Source organism: Polyodon spathula, chromosome 4 (assembly GCF_017654505.1).
Source record: "Polyodon spathula isolate WHYD16114869_AA chromosome 4, ASM1765450v1, whole genome shotgun sequence".
In the NCBI taxonomy this organism is placed as follows: Eukaryota; Metazoa; Chordata; class Actinopteri; order Acipenseriformes; family Polyodontidae; genus Polyodon; species Polyodon spathula.
The window spans coordinates 23,781,379-23,797,573 of record NC_054537.1 but is presented as its reverse complement, the minus strand read 5'-3'; the positions used below and the strand labels follow the sequence as shown (position 1 = coordinate 23,797,573).

The following is a 16,195-nucleotide window of genomic DNA, read 5'->3' as shown; positions in this document are numbered from 1 at the left end:
GTTGTTGCTGACAACAAAAGCTGCCCATGTGACCTGGCCTTTAAAATAAAAGGACAACATCAAAGCAGCAAACTGTCAAGGACTAATGGAGATAATTATGCTTTAAATATGTTTGACGTTTTAGACTTTTACCTTGACAGTAGTGATGCACCTAACAGGGGCAATTATATTTAAAAGGCTTGCTATTTGTTTAATGGAAAATAAATTGACCTAATGGAGTACATTATTTGCACATTTTCTCAGAAAATAAATTATCTTACCAAACAAATTATCTTTAAGTTTAGAACATTAAAATAAATCGTAAAAATTATTACAGAGTAGATGGACAGTTCAGTATAACAACTTTTTTTTTCTCCCACGTAGTCCCATCATGTAATTTTCTGTTTTTAAGGAAATATGGCAGTAAAGCCTAAAAAACAATGCCAAGATGAAGTGTATCTTCTGTACTTCGAGTCAAATGTTGGAGTTGTATTCTAGAAAAAACAAAACAACATTATCATGTAGCTGACCCGCTATGTCACTGCATGCAGGCTGAGGTTCTCTGACTGGCTTGCTTGTTATACCCAAGCAAAAGTGCACCACACTCGGCTTGTGTGGCAAACTTTTATTTTTAGCACTGTTTTGTTTTGGTTTCTTTATTAAATGTGACACTAGGGCTGACATTGCTGGTACCCTAGTGTCAGCCACTTGTGTCGTTAATTAAATCTGTGCGTCTGTGTGGCGTGTCAACACCCAATGCTCTGTGTCTGCCTCAGTATTATTCATTTCACCCTGTTACAGTGTTATATGCTGTAAACTGCTGAAATCACAAACAAGAGGGAACAATAGGGGTAAATGGAACCAGGCTACCCTGACAATCGGAAATGCCCAGACCTCCCTCCGCTGGTCCTAACTCCCAGGTCGCAACATTGCCAGGCACAGTTGCTTGCCTGGTCCCCTACTCCGCTCCGCCTGGACTTACACAGGTTTCGACGTGCGGGTCAGACGTCACGTGTGCTCCCCTTTCCCTCACTTTGTTCCCCCTTAAGCTCCAGATGTCACTGCGCAGTTCTGCAGTCACACACCTCTGTCTGTCATTGCTTGCTCCCGGTTGCCGGCCTGCAAGCCAGTTGCCCTGGTCCAGCCGTCCAGGTTCCTCCTCGCTGGTTCGAGGTCTTTTCCAGAAAACACCAGAGGGACCGACCCACCCTCAAATTAAAATTTGTGGACTTGAGGGTGGGTGGTTGTATTTTAGGGGGGAGGTGGCCTTGGAATAGCCAGTGTGTGTTGCACAAGGGGGAGGATATGTAACGCATGTAGCAGGACAGGGGGGCCTGCAAAATAAAAATGTTTTGTTGTATGGCAGGGATATAGTTAAAGTCTCCCTGCCAAAAAGGTAATTGGTTTTGTTTAATTAAATTGTTTAATTGTTTTGTTTAATTATTAATTATCATCTGCACCTGTCAATTGGCTGCTGCTGTTGAATGAAAAGCCCGATGGAAAGTCGTAAAGGTCTGTTTAAAACCTACGTTCGGTTGTATAAAAATGTGTATTAAAGTGTTTTGTTTTTGTGTTATATGTCAGGTAAACAGTTTAGGTGTCCTGCATTTGTGCAGTGAGTGCTCAATGAGAGCTAGGATCTGCATGTGTGCAGTGAGTGCTCAGTGAGAGCTAGGTTTTTTGTTTGTTTGGTGTTTTGAAGAAAAGTGCGTAGAAGTGATAAAAATCTAAGTTTTATCTCTGGGTCACGTTTTTAAAGGGGCACAAACCCAAAGCTATGGCCAGCTTGGTCACAATACACACACACACACACACACACAAGCCAGTTGTTATCTCTACTGGACCAGGCAGTCATCAATTCCTTCGTTTTGTACAAGGTAGGAGAGATTTAATCTTGAAGCTAGTCACAGCTCTTAAGCAGAAACATTTCGATCAGAGAAATGCAAAGCTTAACCAGGATTCACACGCAAGATATATCATATTTTACTTTTGTTTTAGATTAAAAAATACTTTTGTTTTTACAGTTTTGCATGTGCATATACCTGTTTACAGACTAGTTTTCTTTTGAAATGTTTATTTTATTATAGTTTGTAATGTTTTTAAGTAGTGCTTTATACATGGCAAGTTAGAAAATAAACCTTTTTATGTTTAATTGTTCATTTAAATACGTTTTGGCTGTGCAGATAAGAACATAAGAACATAAGAAAGTTTACAAACGAGAGGAGGCCATTCGGCCCATCTTGCTCGTTTGGTTGTTAGTAGCTTATTGATCCCAAAATCTCATCAAGCAGCTTCTTGAAGGATCCCAGGGTGTCAGCTTCAACAACATTACTGGGGAGTTGATTCCAGACCCTCACAATTCTCTGTGTAAAAAAGTGTCTCCTATTTTCTGTTCTGAATGCCCCTTTTTCTAAACTCCATTTGTGACCCCTGGTCCTTGTTTCTTTTTTCAGGCTGAAAAAGTCCCTTGCGTCGACACTGTCAATACCTTTTAGAATTTTGAATGCTTGAATTAGGTCGCCACGTAGTCTTCTTTGTTCAAGACTGAACAGATTCAATTTTTTTAGCCTGTCTGCATATGACATGCCTTTTAAGCCCGGAATAATTCTGGTCGCTCTTCTTTGCACTCTTTCTAGAGCAGCAATATCTTTTTTATAGCGAGGTGACCAGAACTGCACACAATATTCAAGATGAGGTCTTACAAGTGCATTGTACAGTTTTAACATTACTTCCCTTGATTTAAATTCAACACTTTTCACAATGTATCCGAGTATCTTGTTAGCCTTTTTTATAGCTTCCCCACATTGCCTAGATGAAGACATTTCTGAGTCAACAAAAACTCCTAGGTCTTTTTCATAGATTCCTTCTCCAATTTCAATATCTCCCATATGATATTTATAATGTACATTTTTATTTCCTGCGTGCAGTACCTTACACTTTTCTCTATTAAATGTCATTTGCCATGTGTCTGCCCAGTTCTGAATCTTGTCTAGATCATTTTGAATGACCTTTGCTGCTGCAACAGTGTTTGCCACTCCTCCTACTTTTGTGTCGTCTGCAAATTTAACAAGTTTGCTTACTATACCAGAATCTAAATCATTAATGTAGATTAGGAATAGCAGAGGACCTAATACTGATCCCTGTGGTACACCACTGGTTACCACACTCCATTCTGAGGTTTTTCCTCTAATCAGTACTTTCTGTTTTCTACATGTTAACCACTCCCTAATCCATGTACATGTGTTTCCTTGAATCCCAACTGCGTTCAGTTTGAGAATTAATCTTTTGTGCGGGACTTTGTCAAAAGCTTTCTGGAAATCTAAATAAACCATGTCATATGCTTTGCAATTATCCATTATCGATGTTGCATCCTCAAAAAAATCAAGCAAGTTAGTTAGGCACGATCTCCCTTTCCTAAAACCATGTTGACTGTCTCCCAGTACCCTGTTACCATATAGGTAATTTTCCATTTTGGATCTTATTATAGTTTCCATAAGTTTGCATATAATAGAAGTCAGGCTTACTGGTCTGTAGTTACCTGGTTCAGTTTTGTTTCCCTTTTTGTGGATCGGTATTACGTTTGCAATTTTCCAGTCTGTCGGTACCACCCCTGTGTCAAGAGACTGCTGCATGATCTTGGTTAGCGGTTTGTAAATTACTTCTTTCATTTCTTTGAGTACTACTGGGAGGATCTCATCCGGCCCAGGGGATTTGTTTATTTTAAGAGCTCCTAGTCCCTTTAACACTTCTGCCTCAGTTATGCTAAAGTTATTTAAAACTGGATAGGAACTGGATGACATGTGGGGCATGTTGTCAGTATCTTCCTTTGTAAAAACTTGTGAAAAGTAATCATTTAACATATTTGCTATTTTTTTTTCTTCCTCTACGATTTTGCCATTTGTATCTCTTAAACATTTAATCTCCTCTTTGAATGTTCTCTTGCTGTTGTAATATTGGAAAAACATTTTGGAATTGGTTTTAGCTCCCTTAGCAATGTTCATTTCTATTTCTCTCTTGGCCTTTCTAACTTCCTTTTTGACTTGCATTTGCAGTTCTGTGTACTCTTTCTGTGTACTTTCTTTTTGGTCCTTTTTTAATGCTCTGTAAAGTGCCTTTTTTCGCTGAATATTTTTTTTAATTGATCTATTAAACCATTTTGGCAATTTAGTTTTACATTTAGATTTGTCTACTTTAGGGATATAATTGTTTTGCGCCTCTAGTACTACATTTTTGAAGAACAACCATCCTTCTTCTGTGGGTGTTTTCTCTATTTTACTCCAATCTACTTCTGTTAGTCTCTGTTTCATACCTTCATAGTTTGCTTTTCTAAAATTGTAAACCTTAGCTTTAGTCTTTACTTTTGAGGATTTAAAAAACACTTCAAATGAGACCATGTTGTGGTCTGAGTTTGCCAGTGGTTCTCTGACCTCTGTTTTAGTTATTCTATCTTCGTTATTTGAAAAGACTAAATCAAGGCATGCCTCCCCTCTAGTGGGTGCCTTCACAAATTGTGTTAGGAAGCAGTCATTTGTCATTTCCACCATTTCTATTTCATCCTTCGCGCTACCCACCGGGTTTTCCCATTTTATTTGGGGGAAGTTGAAATCCCCCATTAGTATGGCTTCTCCTTTGCTACACACATTTCTAATGTCATTGTATAACAGATTATTGTGCTCACCGTCTGAATCTGGCGGTCTATAGCATGCTCCTATTATTATGCCTTTTGAATTTTTGTCTGTTATTCTGACCCATATTGATTCGGTTTTATTTTCTTTGTCCAGGTTTAACACCTGGGCTTCAAGACTGTTTCTTATGTATAGCGCTACCCCTCCTCCTCGTCTGTCCTGCCTGTCTTTCCTATACAGTGTATACCCACAAATATTATATTCGTCCCCATCACTCTCAGATAACCACGTTTCTGTAACACCTATCACATCATAGTTACCTGTTAGTGCAGTAGCTTCAAGTTCTAGAATTTTGTTTCTGATACTTCTAGCATTTAGATAAATACATTTAATGGTTGTCTTACCTGAGTTGTTGTTCTTGTTTGATGTTTGATGTTTGATGTTTGATATGATGTGATTGAATAAAACTTTTAAGTTGTATCCTATAGTTTGTCTTTCATTTTACTATTGATGGGTTTAAAATGTACCAGCGGTTGTAGGTATGAGTAACTGCAGAGGTTTTAGTGTTGAAGTAGTCCATAAATGTACAGTTTGTGTGTACCAGGGGGGTGTCTATGTTTTGTACAGCCTTTCTGCTGGAGATTAAGTGATATGAAGTCAGAAAAACGGGATCTTGACTGCTGAAATCTTGTGAGCTACAAGACCGATTCCTGCGCTGGTTTACACAGGTTTTACAACTATTTTTATCGTGAGAAAGCGATTGACCCTATGCTTAAAGTCGCATTGCCAAAAAGACGTCCTTTTGTGGCTTCACGATGTACTCGCGCGACAGCGTCACACATTCATGACTGTAGAATCGATTTTCAAGTGCATGTAAACCAAGCCTATGTCTTGATTTCACAGCGCCTGACAAACAGAGATAACCAATCCCTCCTCTTCTTTACTTTCCAATCCTGACCTTTTTCATGCAAACTGTTATGGGTGCCATTTGGTGTTGCTTAAACCTTTTTTTACTTTTCCTACTGCTGTGATCTGTCACTGATTATCTGCTGAACCCAAAAATAGTAAATTATACATGACTATGCAGGATGATTAAAAGGTCAGCTGTGTCTTATCAGTACTAAACTGTCAAGGGTTTTCAGTCGTGCCACATGACAGGCTACCATGGGATCCTACAGTGTTTCTTTTTAACTTGCTCTACTTCTTACTCGCTAAACAGATTATGGCACATTTTTCAATGTTAATAATAATCCCTAACTAGAAACACTCAAGTTATGCAATAGTAAGAAATTTACTTAGTAATGAAATAAGACAAATGTTTCAACAATAAATCATTGACAAAGACTTCTGTCATAACACTTGTTGAATTTTTAAAAATGTTAATATGCACCTTAGCTTGAAAAACAAACAAACAAAAAAAATTGGCACACTTTTTATTTATTGCATTTATATAGCGCCTTTTATACAAAAGTATCGCAAAGCATTGTATAGTACATAGCAGAAAAAACAAACAAACCACAATACATTTGTATAGCATGTCATACAACTGCCACAATCAGACCATTTAAATAACATATTTAAAAAGGAGCAATTTTCAAGTTACTTTAAAACCCACTAAGATAAGAATGCGTTTTTAGTCTTGACTTGAGAACTGTAACAGTCCCAGCCTCCTTGACAAACAAAGGCAGAGCATTCCATAACTTAGGAGCTCTACAAGAAAAAGCCCTACCTCCTGTGTAAGAATAACCAGCAGCCCCGTATCCTGTGATCTCACAGTGCGGTTTTGAAGATACAGGGTGAGTAACTCCTGCAAATAACTAGGTGCTGGTCCATTCACGGCCTTGTAAGTTAACAGCAAAATCAATTCTATGTTGCACAGGGAGCGAATGTAAAGAGGCCAAAACAGGGGTAATATGTTCACTTTTCCTGGTTTTAGTTAGAATTCTAACGGCAGTATTCTGAACAAGCTGCAAGCAGGATACCACACGTTCCGGGACACCAGAAAAAAAGTGCATTACAATAATCAATTCTAGATGAAACACAGACATGCATTAGTCTCTCTGCATCAGATACAGAAATAATTGTTCTAAGTTTGGCTATGTTTCTCAAATAGTAAAAATATATTTTAGTAGCAGGCTTCTGGTAAAGGCACTCCAAGTGGAAGTGTAGGATGCGTCCTTTAGCCTGGAGGTGGCTGGTTTGAATCCAGGCTGTTCTATCATAGAGGTGTCGATGGTCCCCCGCCGGGGCGGCCCCCCCTCTGGGGGGGGGGGGGGGGGTTGGGGGGGGGGGGGGGGGGGGGGGGGGGGGGGGGGGGTTGGGTTGGGGTGGTGTCCTCAGCTCACCGCGCACCAGAGACCACTGTAAGCTGCCCAGAGCTGCGTTGTCCTCCGACGTTGTAGCTCTGTGGTGGCTGCACGGTGAGTCTGCTGTGTGAAAAAAAACGGTCTGCTGACGGCACACGCTTCGGAAGTCAGTGTGTGTTCGTATTCGCAGCTCCCGAGCCAGCGCAGGGTGGTAGCGATGAACTGAGCCTAAAAATAATTGAATATACCAAATTGGGAGAACCATTAAATAATTGGCGAATATTTAAATAAATAAATAAAATCTGAAATAAATAAAAATTGAAATACATTTATTTATTTAGTTTTTTCTTTAGTTCTTTATTTATTTATTTAGGATTTTATTTATTTAGTTCGCTTTTTTTTTCTTTTTTTTTTTTTTTAATTTTGGCACACTCTTTTCACTCTAGTATTTCTCATTCAATGTCAATCACACTGGAAGGGCGGGACAATCCGGTAAGTGAATTGATGATCTAGTAACTTTGCCTTGAGGGCTGTGTTGGGGTGTTGACTGCAGTTGTATAAGGCTTGCAAGTTGCAACCTTGGGCTGTGTACATTCGGTCCAATCGTTTTTCCTTTTATAAAAGGAAATTGGAAAACAGGAAAACAACTCACTTTTTGTTTTAGTCCTGTGAGCAGAGAAGAAAAAAAAAAAGTTTTCAGATTTTATAGAATTAAATATTAAATACAGGGTATTAAGAATGTTACATACATGTCATTCTTTATGTATTTATTGCTTGTTGCTAAACCATGTGCCCTGCATCCCACAGTGACCCACTAAAATATAAAGTGATTTGTTTTTATATACAGTAGTAGTATAGTAGTAATAATTTGTTCACCCAAAAGACCTGGGGCTTGTTTGCATATCATACAATGTCGTGCTATATAGCTTTTCTATGTAGCGTTGCTCACACAGATTGTAGGTGATAACTGATCTAAATACCTATGAGCTCCCACATAAAAGATTATCAAACTGAATGCAGTAGGGATTCAAGGAAATGCATGTACATGGATTAGGAAGTAGTTAACATGTAGAAAAGTACTGATTAGAGGAGAAACCTCAAAATGGAGCAAGGTAACCAGTGGAGTACCACAGGGATCAGTATTTTAGATTCTGGTATAGTAAGCAAACTTACATTTGCAGATGACACAAAAATAGGAAGAGTGGCAAACACTGTTGCAGCAGCAAAGGTCATTCAAAATGATCTAGACATGATTCAGAACTGGGCAGACACATGGCAAATGACATTTAATAGAGAAAAGTGTAAGGTACTGCACGTAGGCAATAAAAATGTGCATTATCAATATCATATGGGAGATACTGAAATTGAAGAAGGAAGCTATGAAAAAGACTTAGGAGTTTATGTTGACTCAGACTAGACAATGTGGGGAAGCTATAAAAAAGGCCAACAAGATGCTTGGCTATATTGCAAAAAGTATTGAATTTAAATCAAAGTAATGTTAAAACTTTACAATGCATTAGTAAGACCTCATCTTGACTATTGTGTTCAGTTCTGGTCACCTCACTACAAAAAGGATGTTGCTGCTCTAGAAAGAGTGCAAGGAAGATCGACCAGAATTATTCCAGGTTTAAAAGGCATGTCATATACAGACAGGTTAAAACAAAGAAGACTACCTGGCGACCTGATTCAAGCATTCAAAATTCTAAAAAGTATTGACAATGTCGACCCAAAGGACTTTTTTGACCTGAAAATAGAAACAAGGACCAGGGCTCACAAATGGAGATTAGACAAAGGGGCATTCATAACAGAAAATAGAAACCCCCCCACCCCCCCCCTGTGATCACCCCACCCCCCCATTCCCCAGTATACATGGTTCCCGTTCCAAGAAGTCCGTTGCTTCGCTATGCAGTTTTCAGTCCTTTTAACTGTTTTTTAAATTATTTTTTATTATCATTTAAAATGAGTTAAATGTGCATCTATTTAGCAACCTCTTTTTGAGGATGTTAATTTGAATGATTTTTTCAGGCGTCAGTTCTCGATTCAATGCTGACTAACCCAGCAGATAGATAATCGAACTCACCAGAGGCCCGCCCTTCATCCAGTATGATTGACACGCAATGAGAAAAGCTACAGTGAAAAGATTGTGCTAAAATGAAACAATGAAATAAATAAATAAATGTAATGTATTTCGATACTTATTTATTTCGTTATTTATTTTTGGCACGAGTTATCTTCCATACTTCTTTCTGAATGTCAGGGAAGTAATTTAAAACACACAACTTTCCATTTATCCATACACAGGCAAGTTTGGATTACCTTGGACCACCCAGGCCCTACAGGATGGACAAGAACCACCAGGCAACAAAATTTAAAAGATAGCATTTGCCTTTATTACAATTATTAAAACAATTGACAGTTTATATACTTTAAAACCGGGGATAATTTTCCATATTAATTAGGCACCACTCAATAATGGCAATATATCAACCTTCACACCAATCACAATGATCCTAATTAATGACCATAATTAGGTACTATAATTGTGCATACTGTAATAAAGATCTAGACTAATCTAATCTCAGCAATGGAAACAATAATTCACCTTGTAGCAGCAGTGATTTAGATAGGAAGTAAAGGATTAAAACAGCATGTATTAAAAAGTCACAGTCACGTCCAAAAGGGGTCCAGTAGAGCTGTGTTCCTCTTTACCTGTCCACCTTTACCATGGCCCAGGATCTGTCTTAGGAGGACAATTTATCCACCCTCAGAAATCCTTCTTCCAACTGACCTCCTGACTTCTGACAACCCCAAAAGGCCACTCCAGAAAAGCTCCTCCCACAATGCTTCACTCCGCTCACACTCTCTGTCATAAAGAATGTGGACAACAAGAGAATGTACCCGACTGTCCGATGGTACTGTCACTTAAATGTCCAGGCTCCCGGCTCCTGGCTCCCCTTTCTGTTTGCTCACTGCACTATTTATGCTAGATTTTCAATGAGACCAATTAGCATCAATCAAATAACATTTTGTGCAATTAAATAAATAAACTTAACCCTTTAAATGACCAATTTTGTCACGTTTGCACCCACAAAATGAATTAAAAATTAGCATAGCTGGAAATTAACATCAGCTTGCTGTAAGACATAACGCAGTTCCAGAAAGTCCCAGGTGGAATAGCATCTGCTGAATCCCCAATAACACCAACATATTGCCTGGAAATGAAGGCAGATTCACACAAGGTTTGCAGGTTCTTGAATGCAGTGGTTTATTAATCTGGGACTCTACACCTGAGGCAAAGCATGCTGCTTTATCAGCAAGTGGTACAGCTACAGCTGAACAGCGTAGTGCTGCTCAGACTGTGACAAATAATAAAGGAAAAGTCCAAAACACACCGTGCAGTCTCCAATTTCTTCCTTGGTTCTCTTAGTCCCGCTTCTGTCTGGCTCTTTTGCTGTTTATTCTCCAATTCAGCTCTCTTTCATCTCACACTACCCCCTTCGTCTCAGCAGCCCACTACAGCAGTCCACGTCCAGGCCATGCCCCAATCCCAAGCATGCAGGGCTTTGTGACAACAATTTTGCAACTGAGTCCCGCTGGCAAGCCGAGCGTCTGATTGGGGGCTACTCTTCCATCTGTGACGTCCCTGAACACCTGCTGCAGTTGAACCTTTGACCGTTACAACATATATGGGGCCCCTGCAAGTGTCAATTTGTGTGTCTTGTAACCCTGCCAGCCTAAAATTGTTTGTGTTCATTGTTTAATTATTAATTTGTTAATTGGTTTATTGTTTTGGCAGTTGGCTTCTTTATTGTAAATTAAGCCCAACTGCCAAGTATAAAAGGAAAGCAGTCAGTCATCTGCTCAGGGCTGCTGCTGTGTGAGGAGCCTGACTGTGTGTAGTATTCTGTGTAACAAGGTACTGTGTGAACCTTTTGTTTGTAAAATTTAGTGTTTTGTTTGTATGTCAGGTAAACGGTTTAGCCGTCTGCGAGTTCGTCAAGGACCTGTACATGTGTAATAAATGCTCGGAAGCACTAGGTGTTTATATCAATAGTCCTGTAGGCCAGATTGGAACTCAGATACATTTTTAAGTATGCCCTCCTGTATTTTATTATTAATTAGGTTATTTGCAATTGGAAAGATAATTTATCTGGCTAAAGAATGACATGGAAACACACACAACCCGAAAGCACTACCACAACAGAGTGAGAAAAAGGTGTCCTATTTTTCTTTTTTCATGGCAACTGCCCCATTGGAGACAAGGACAGGGCCCTTTGCTGGTGATACTCCAGCAAATGAATACAACCTACAGCAAGTGAGTCCAATCACGGTGATGGAAGGCTATTCCACTCCAGGTTTAACCGGTAAAATTAAATAATTTACTGTTTCGGCATCTGAGTGCAGTTTTAATTAGTTGCATTAAACGATTAAGAACAGTATTGAAACAAAGACCAGGCGAGTGTTTCTATGTCGTGAGTGCGTGCAAATACGAAAGCTCAGGTGCGGATCTAGACTGTCATGGAGGGGCGATACCTGATACGCAACATGCCGTTAATGTAAACAATCCGTGCCCTTTCAAGGTAAAGCAGAAGACTGAGACACTTTTTCAGATGCCTCAAATAAACCGATTTATTGGTTCATTTACAAGGGTCCCTGTTAGGGCCGAGACCACGCCACAAAAACAATAACTCTCCCCTGGGCCCCGCGGTCACATCACGGCAGGATTCCGTGTTTACCCCCTCTCCACGCCTGAACCCACCCTCTTATCCATCTCCGGTCCCATGGCTAGACTCCTCTCCGCGCTGGACCCACCTCCGTCTAACAATCCCATGCCTGCAGCTCTCCCTCTGCACCGCCCGACTCCCTCTCAAACTCTCCCGCTGCCGTTACGTATATCTCCCCCTGCTGCTCCCGCCTACTCTACAGACTAACCAACAAGATCTATGCCTTCTTTCTCTTCTGAGTGACGTGGTGGCACCATGAACAATCCACGTAACATGTACACGGCACAAGACAGACGAGACAAACAAACGGGACGACATACAAGTCCAGCAGACACAGAACGGTGCCCGGGTCGCTACAGTATTTATGCCATGAAAAATGTGGTGACGATAAAATCCGAAAGGCTTTACGAACGAGTAGTGCGAGTGTCGTTATATGGAAACCCAACTGCATTCGTATTTGCACCTTTCGGCATCTTATCTGCCAGACGCACATTCGTATGTGTATATAGAACCCGGCCCCTGGAGTAGAATGGCAGTCTTTGGACAGCCCTCGTCTACAGTGTACCATTGTGATGCAGTGCGCTGTGTTTCTATTAATGCTTTTCATTGGAGTACTGCTTTGTTTCATTAATGTGTTGTGGTGAGGCTTTGTATAGTAACAGTAATCTTACAGGGAAGGTCACCACGGTTTCTAAGAAGAACTACAGAAGATGTTTTAAGTTTATAACCCATTGTACAGAAGAGGGAATGGATAACAGAAGGACACTTGGTATCAACTTTTATTCACTCTTTTAAAAGCCTGAAATGCCCAGCTAGATGGTACTGCTAAAGACAATAACATATGTTACAACTTGCATTGAATATAAAGATGTACAGATTAACAAGAATGCCATTTCAGTATGAGTCCATTGTAATCTAATAAACTTTTTTTTTTTTTTTTTTCTTGGTGAATGCCTGCCACTTATTGTAAAGTACCCAGCAGGTGAATTACACTGTACATGAAGCTTTAACTCGTGAGTTATTCAAATTCTTGTTTTGTTCAAATTGCAAATGCTGTTAAAAACAAGAGCGACAACAACACAAACTAAAAGAGTGAGAGAAGAGGCTCCCTTTTTATCTGTTAAATGTTTCAATGCAGAACCATTTCTGGTCAGAGGTCTCCAACCCTGGTCCTGGAGAGCCACTGGGTCTTCTGGTTTTCATTTCAACCAAGCTCTGTTACTTAATTTAACCAATTATTGGCTTAATTAGTCAAGATTAACATGTGTTCCAGATCTTAGCCATTGGTGATGTAAAGACACCTATACAGCCTGCTGGATAGGGGCTCTCCAGGACCAGTATTGGAGTTCCTAAATGGAAGGCTGCACCAGTTTGGTGATTGAATGAACCTTGCTGCATGTTTTGAATGATTTTTTGTAAAAATATTTGTAGAAAGTTGCAGTTTTTTAAATATGACGCTCCAAAAAAAGGCAACCATTGTAAATTGTAACGTGACCCAGTTGTACAAGAGCATCCACTATATCCTCATTGCAGTAAGGCACAACCCGAGTGGGGGATAATATAATCAAATAATGCTGCAAAACTTTGAAGAATGGGAAGATTGGACAGAATAAATTGTGAGGAAACACAAAAAGAAATATGACTATCGGTGATGGAATAACACATGGGGAATAATGATGTCGTTATAATTCTGGCATTGTGGTTGAGCCATCACTGTTTGCAGAACAACAAGCCAGCCCTCTCTAATTGTGCAGCTATTTTTAATGATGCAGCTCATTCATATTTACAGAATTCCAGTATCCTGAAGCAAATTGAGTTTTTGTCAGATATTTGTGATTAATGATGCATAGATCGCCCCCACGCGTCTGTATGTGCTGACACAAGAACAGATAGATCTAAATTAAAGTTTCACAAAATAAACGACATTCTATAAAATCGACCAGCGGAGCTCTGGTATCGGAACTTTTAATTGTACATATTTTATATAGTCATATGTAGGCTAAAACAGAATTATCTACTTTAAACTAATCTGACCTGTCAGATTGTTTTACCATTTAACTAACCCAACCTGTTGCTCACAGCTGTTAACCTTGCGCCAGACGTATATGGACAGGTTCCAGTCCCGGCATACCCTAATGATACTATGCGCTATGAGTTTCTTCCACACTCAGTCGAGGCGATAGCAGAACTGAAATAATGTTCAGCTAGTCTAAAGCTAAAGGTTAAGCTCCGCTGAAGACTAAAGTAATCGCTGCATTAGAGTTCATGCATACGCGTGTATGACTGGTAATCATGTTTGCCACAGGAGATAGATATTATATACATACAGGAGACGACGTGGATTAAGATGTGTATTTTAAATTCAACCCTTTCACAACCAAGGCTACTTTGTTCTGAGCAATGTGCCTCTTAATCAGCGTGTGAGTAAGCAACTTGGACAACTATCATAAATTATGGTAAAAGCCTACATTCACAAATAAGGCAAGCCTCCTTCTGTAGAATTCATTAACACATGTAGTAGATGCGCAGTTAGGTGAAACAGAATACAAAGGTGACAAGTGGAGAGTTTATTTTAAGAACCAAGGACAGTGGCACGCACACCGTGCACCTTTTCTGTTAAAAATCACCGGTCCCTGGCAAGCCTTATTACGTCACTTTGATAGGAAAGATACATTTTGAAATAATTAGATACCAGTTTCTGTTATTTTATAACAACTCGTCGGCTTTTTAAATCCATTGTTCGTTCAGGCGTCTAACCATTCCAATCACTGCGCAGACGCAAGGTCTGAGCTCAGAGCGTGACTATATTGTCGCATGTCTTGGGCTATAAAAATCCAACAGCCAGGCTGCCTTTGAAGACATCACTTTACAGGGTTCTTGACAGACTGGTAGCAATCCTGAAAGGAGGAAGCTTCGTATCAACTATTCGCCTACTCACACTAATACACTAGCGAACTCATCTATTTAAGGTATGGGCATATTGTGTTCTAAACTTCATATTTTTATCAGTACTCATTTCAATATGTTATCTAGTGTGAAAGTGAACTAGAACTAAAACTTTTTTTTTTTTGCATCGTTTTTCATATATATTTTTAATACATAAAGGTTTACAATTGTGGATGGTAAAACTACAATATTTTGCATACAATATTAAAATAAGTCTTCGTTTATAAAAGACGGATGCAGTGTTTTGTTTAAATATACGGTATGTGAATTGTAGCATGCAGTAGAAAAAACACACTTTGCTTACATTTTCAAAAGTACTTTTGTATTTTAAATATTGCAAGGATTTTTTTTCTTAAAATGCTGGGTAGGTATATTGAAAATATAATGTAATTAACACCATCGTTAATAAAGTATGGCGCTCGTAATGCAGACTGTTTTGTTTAGAATCTAACGGCATTTTAAAGAAAAGTTAAACTGAACAGCAATATATTCAGCTCAAAAGTAAAGCAGAGCAGTTTAAAAACCAGGTGTGTGCGTGTTTATTTCCTCAGGTTCCTGTAGGCCGGTCTCTGACATGAAGCTGTATTTGCTGGTTTCTGCGTCCGTCCTGCTTGTTGCCTTCTTTCCGCGTCATGAATGTAGAGCAATTGAAAGCCCGGGAGCTGTCCACTCCGGACCTGACGACCAGTCTGATCTTTACCAGCAGTCTCTACCCATTTTGCTGCGACTGGGAGAGGAATATTTCATTCGACTGGGCAGTGCCAATCAGAATCCACCACCGTCCACTGCAATCTCGTCCGCCGGCGCATCATCTTCTACCATCAACAGAGCAATGCAAGTTCAACTTACCCAGCGTCTTTTGCAAGGCAATTTTGGGAGCATCAACCGGTTCCTGAGCAGCTATGGTGACCACAAGGAAGGTACAGCGGAAAAGGGAAAGCGTTCAGAGGAGCCTCCCATTTCACTGGATCTGACGTTCCATCTCCTTCGTGAAGTGTTAGAAATGGCACGAGCTGAGCAGTTAGCCCAGCAAGCGCACAGCAATAGGAAAATGATGGAAATCATCGGGAAGTAAATGGGGGAAAATAAAACAAGTTGCCAAATACATTTGCCATTTAGCGCAAAAAAAAAAAAACCCAAACAACAAAAAAAACATATTAAGTAGCATAGTGCTGTTTTCCATTGTTTTTAGGTTTTTTTTTTTTTTTTACAGATGTAAGTTTCAAAGTGAAAGTGCAGAGGAATTTTATTCCGTTTGATTGTGTTCAGACTGTATCACAAATGCAAAGAAAATTAATCATGTAATTTGTTTATTTGTATAACTTGTAACAATACGAAAACAAAACATTTTACACATTCTCTTTTCACTTTGTTTTTTTCATAAGAATACCAATTGATATCTTTTGAAGTAGATGATTGGAAGATATTTCAACGATTCCGTTTGCGGTATTTCATAAATTGATATATTCAATTTCACTGTACTTTACCATGTTTTAAGTTTGATAATAAACATAATATGAGCAACCACTCATTTTGTTTCTGTTGTGCAAGATAATGTCGAATATTTATATTTTTTTGAATAAAAGCGTCAATATATGTTTACATTTTATTGTGT

The 16,195-nt window shown here is 39.3% G+C and overlaps 1 protein-coding gene across 1 annotated transcript; it reads left to right on the top strand.

Annotated features, from left to right (window-relative positions):
• Positions 1–14,473: 14,473 nt before the first annotated feature.
• On the top strand, positions 14,474–16,182 carry LOC121314334 (corticoliberin-like). The gene is made up of 2 exons (XM_041247472.1): positions 14,474–14,603; positions 15,132–16,182. The coding sequence occupies exon 2, from the start codon at positions 15,155–15,157 to the stop codon at positions 15,653–15,655; it is 501 nt and encodes a 166-aa protein (XP_041103406.1). The 5' UTR covers positions 14,474–14,603; positions 15,132–15,154; the 3' UTR covers positions 15,656–16,182.
• Positions 16,183–16,195: the final 13 nt, after the last annotated feature.

What these genes read in the sequence shown, in the direction of transcription:
- LOC121314334 (XM_041247472.1), top strand. Translation starts at nt 15,155, where the DNA reads ATGAAGCTGTATTTGCTGGTTTCTGCGTCCGTCCTGCTTGTTGCCTTC.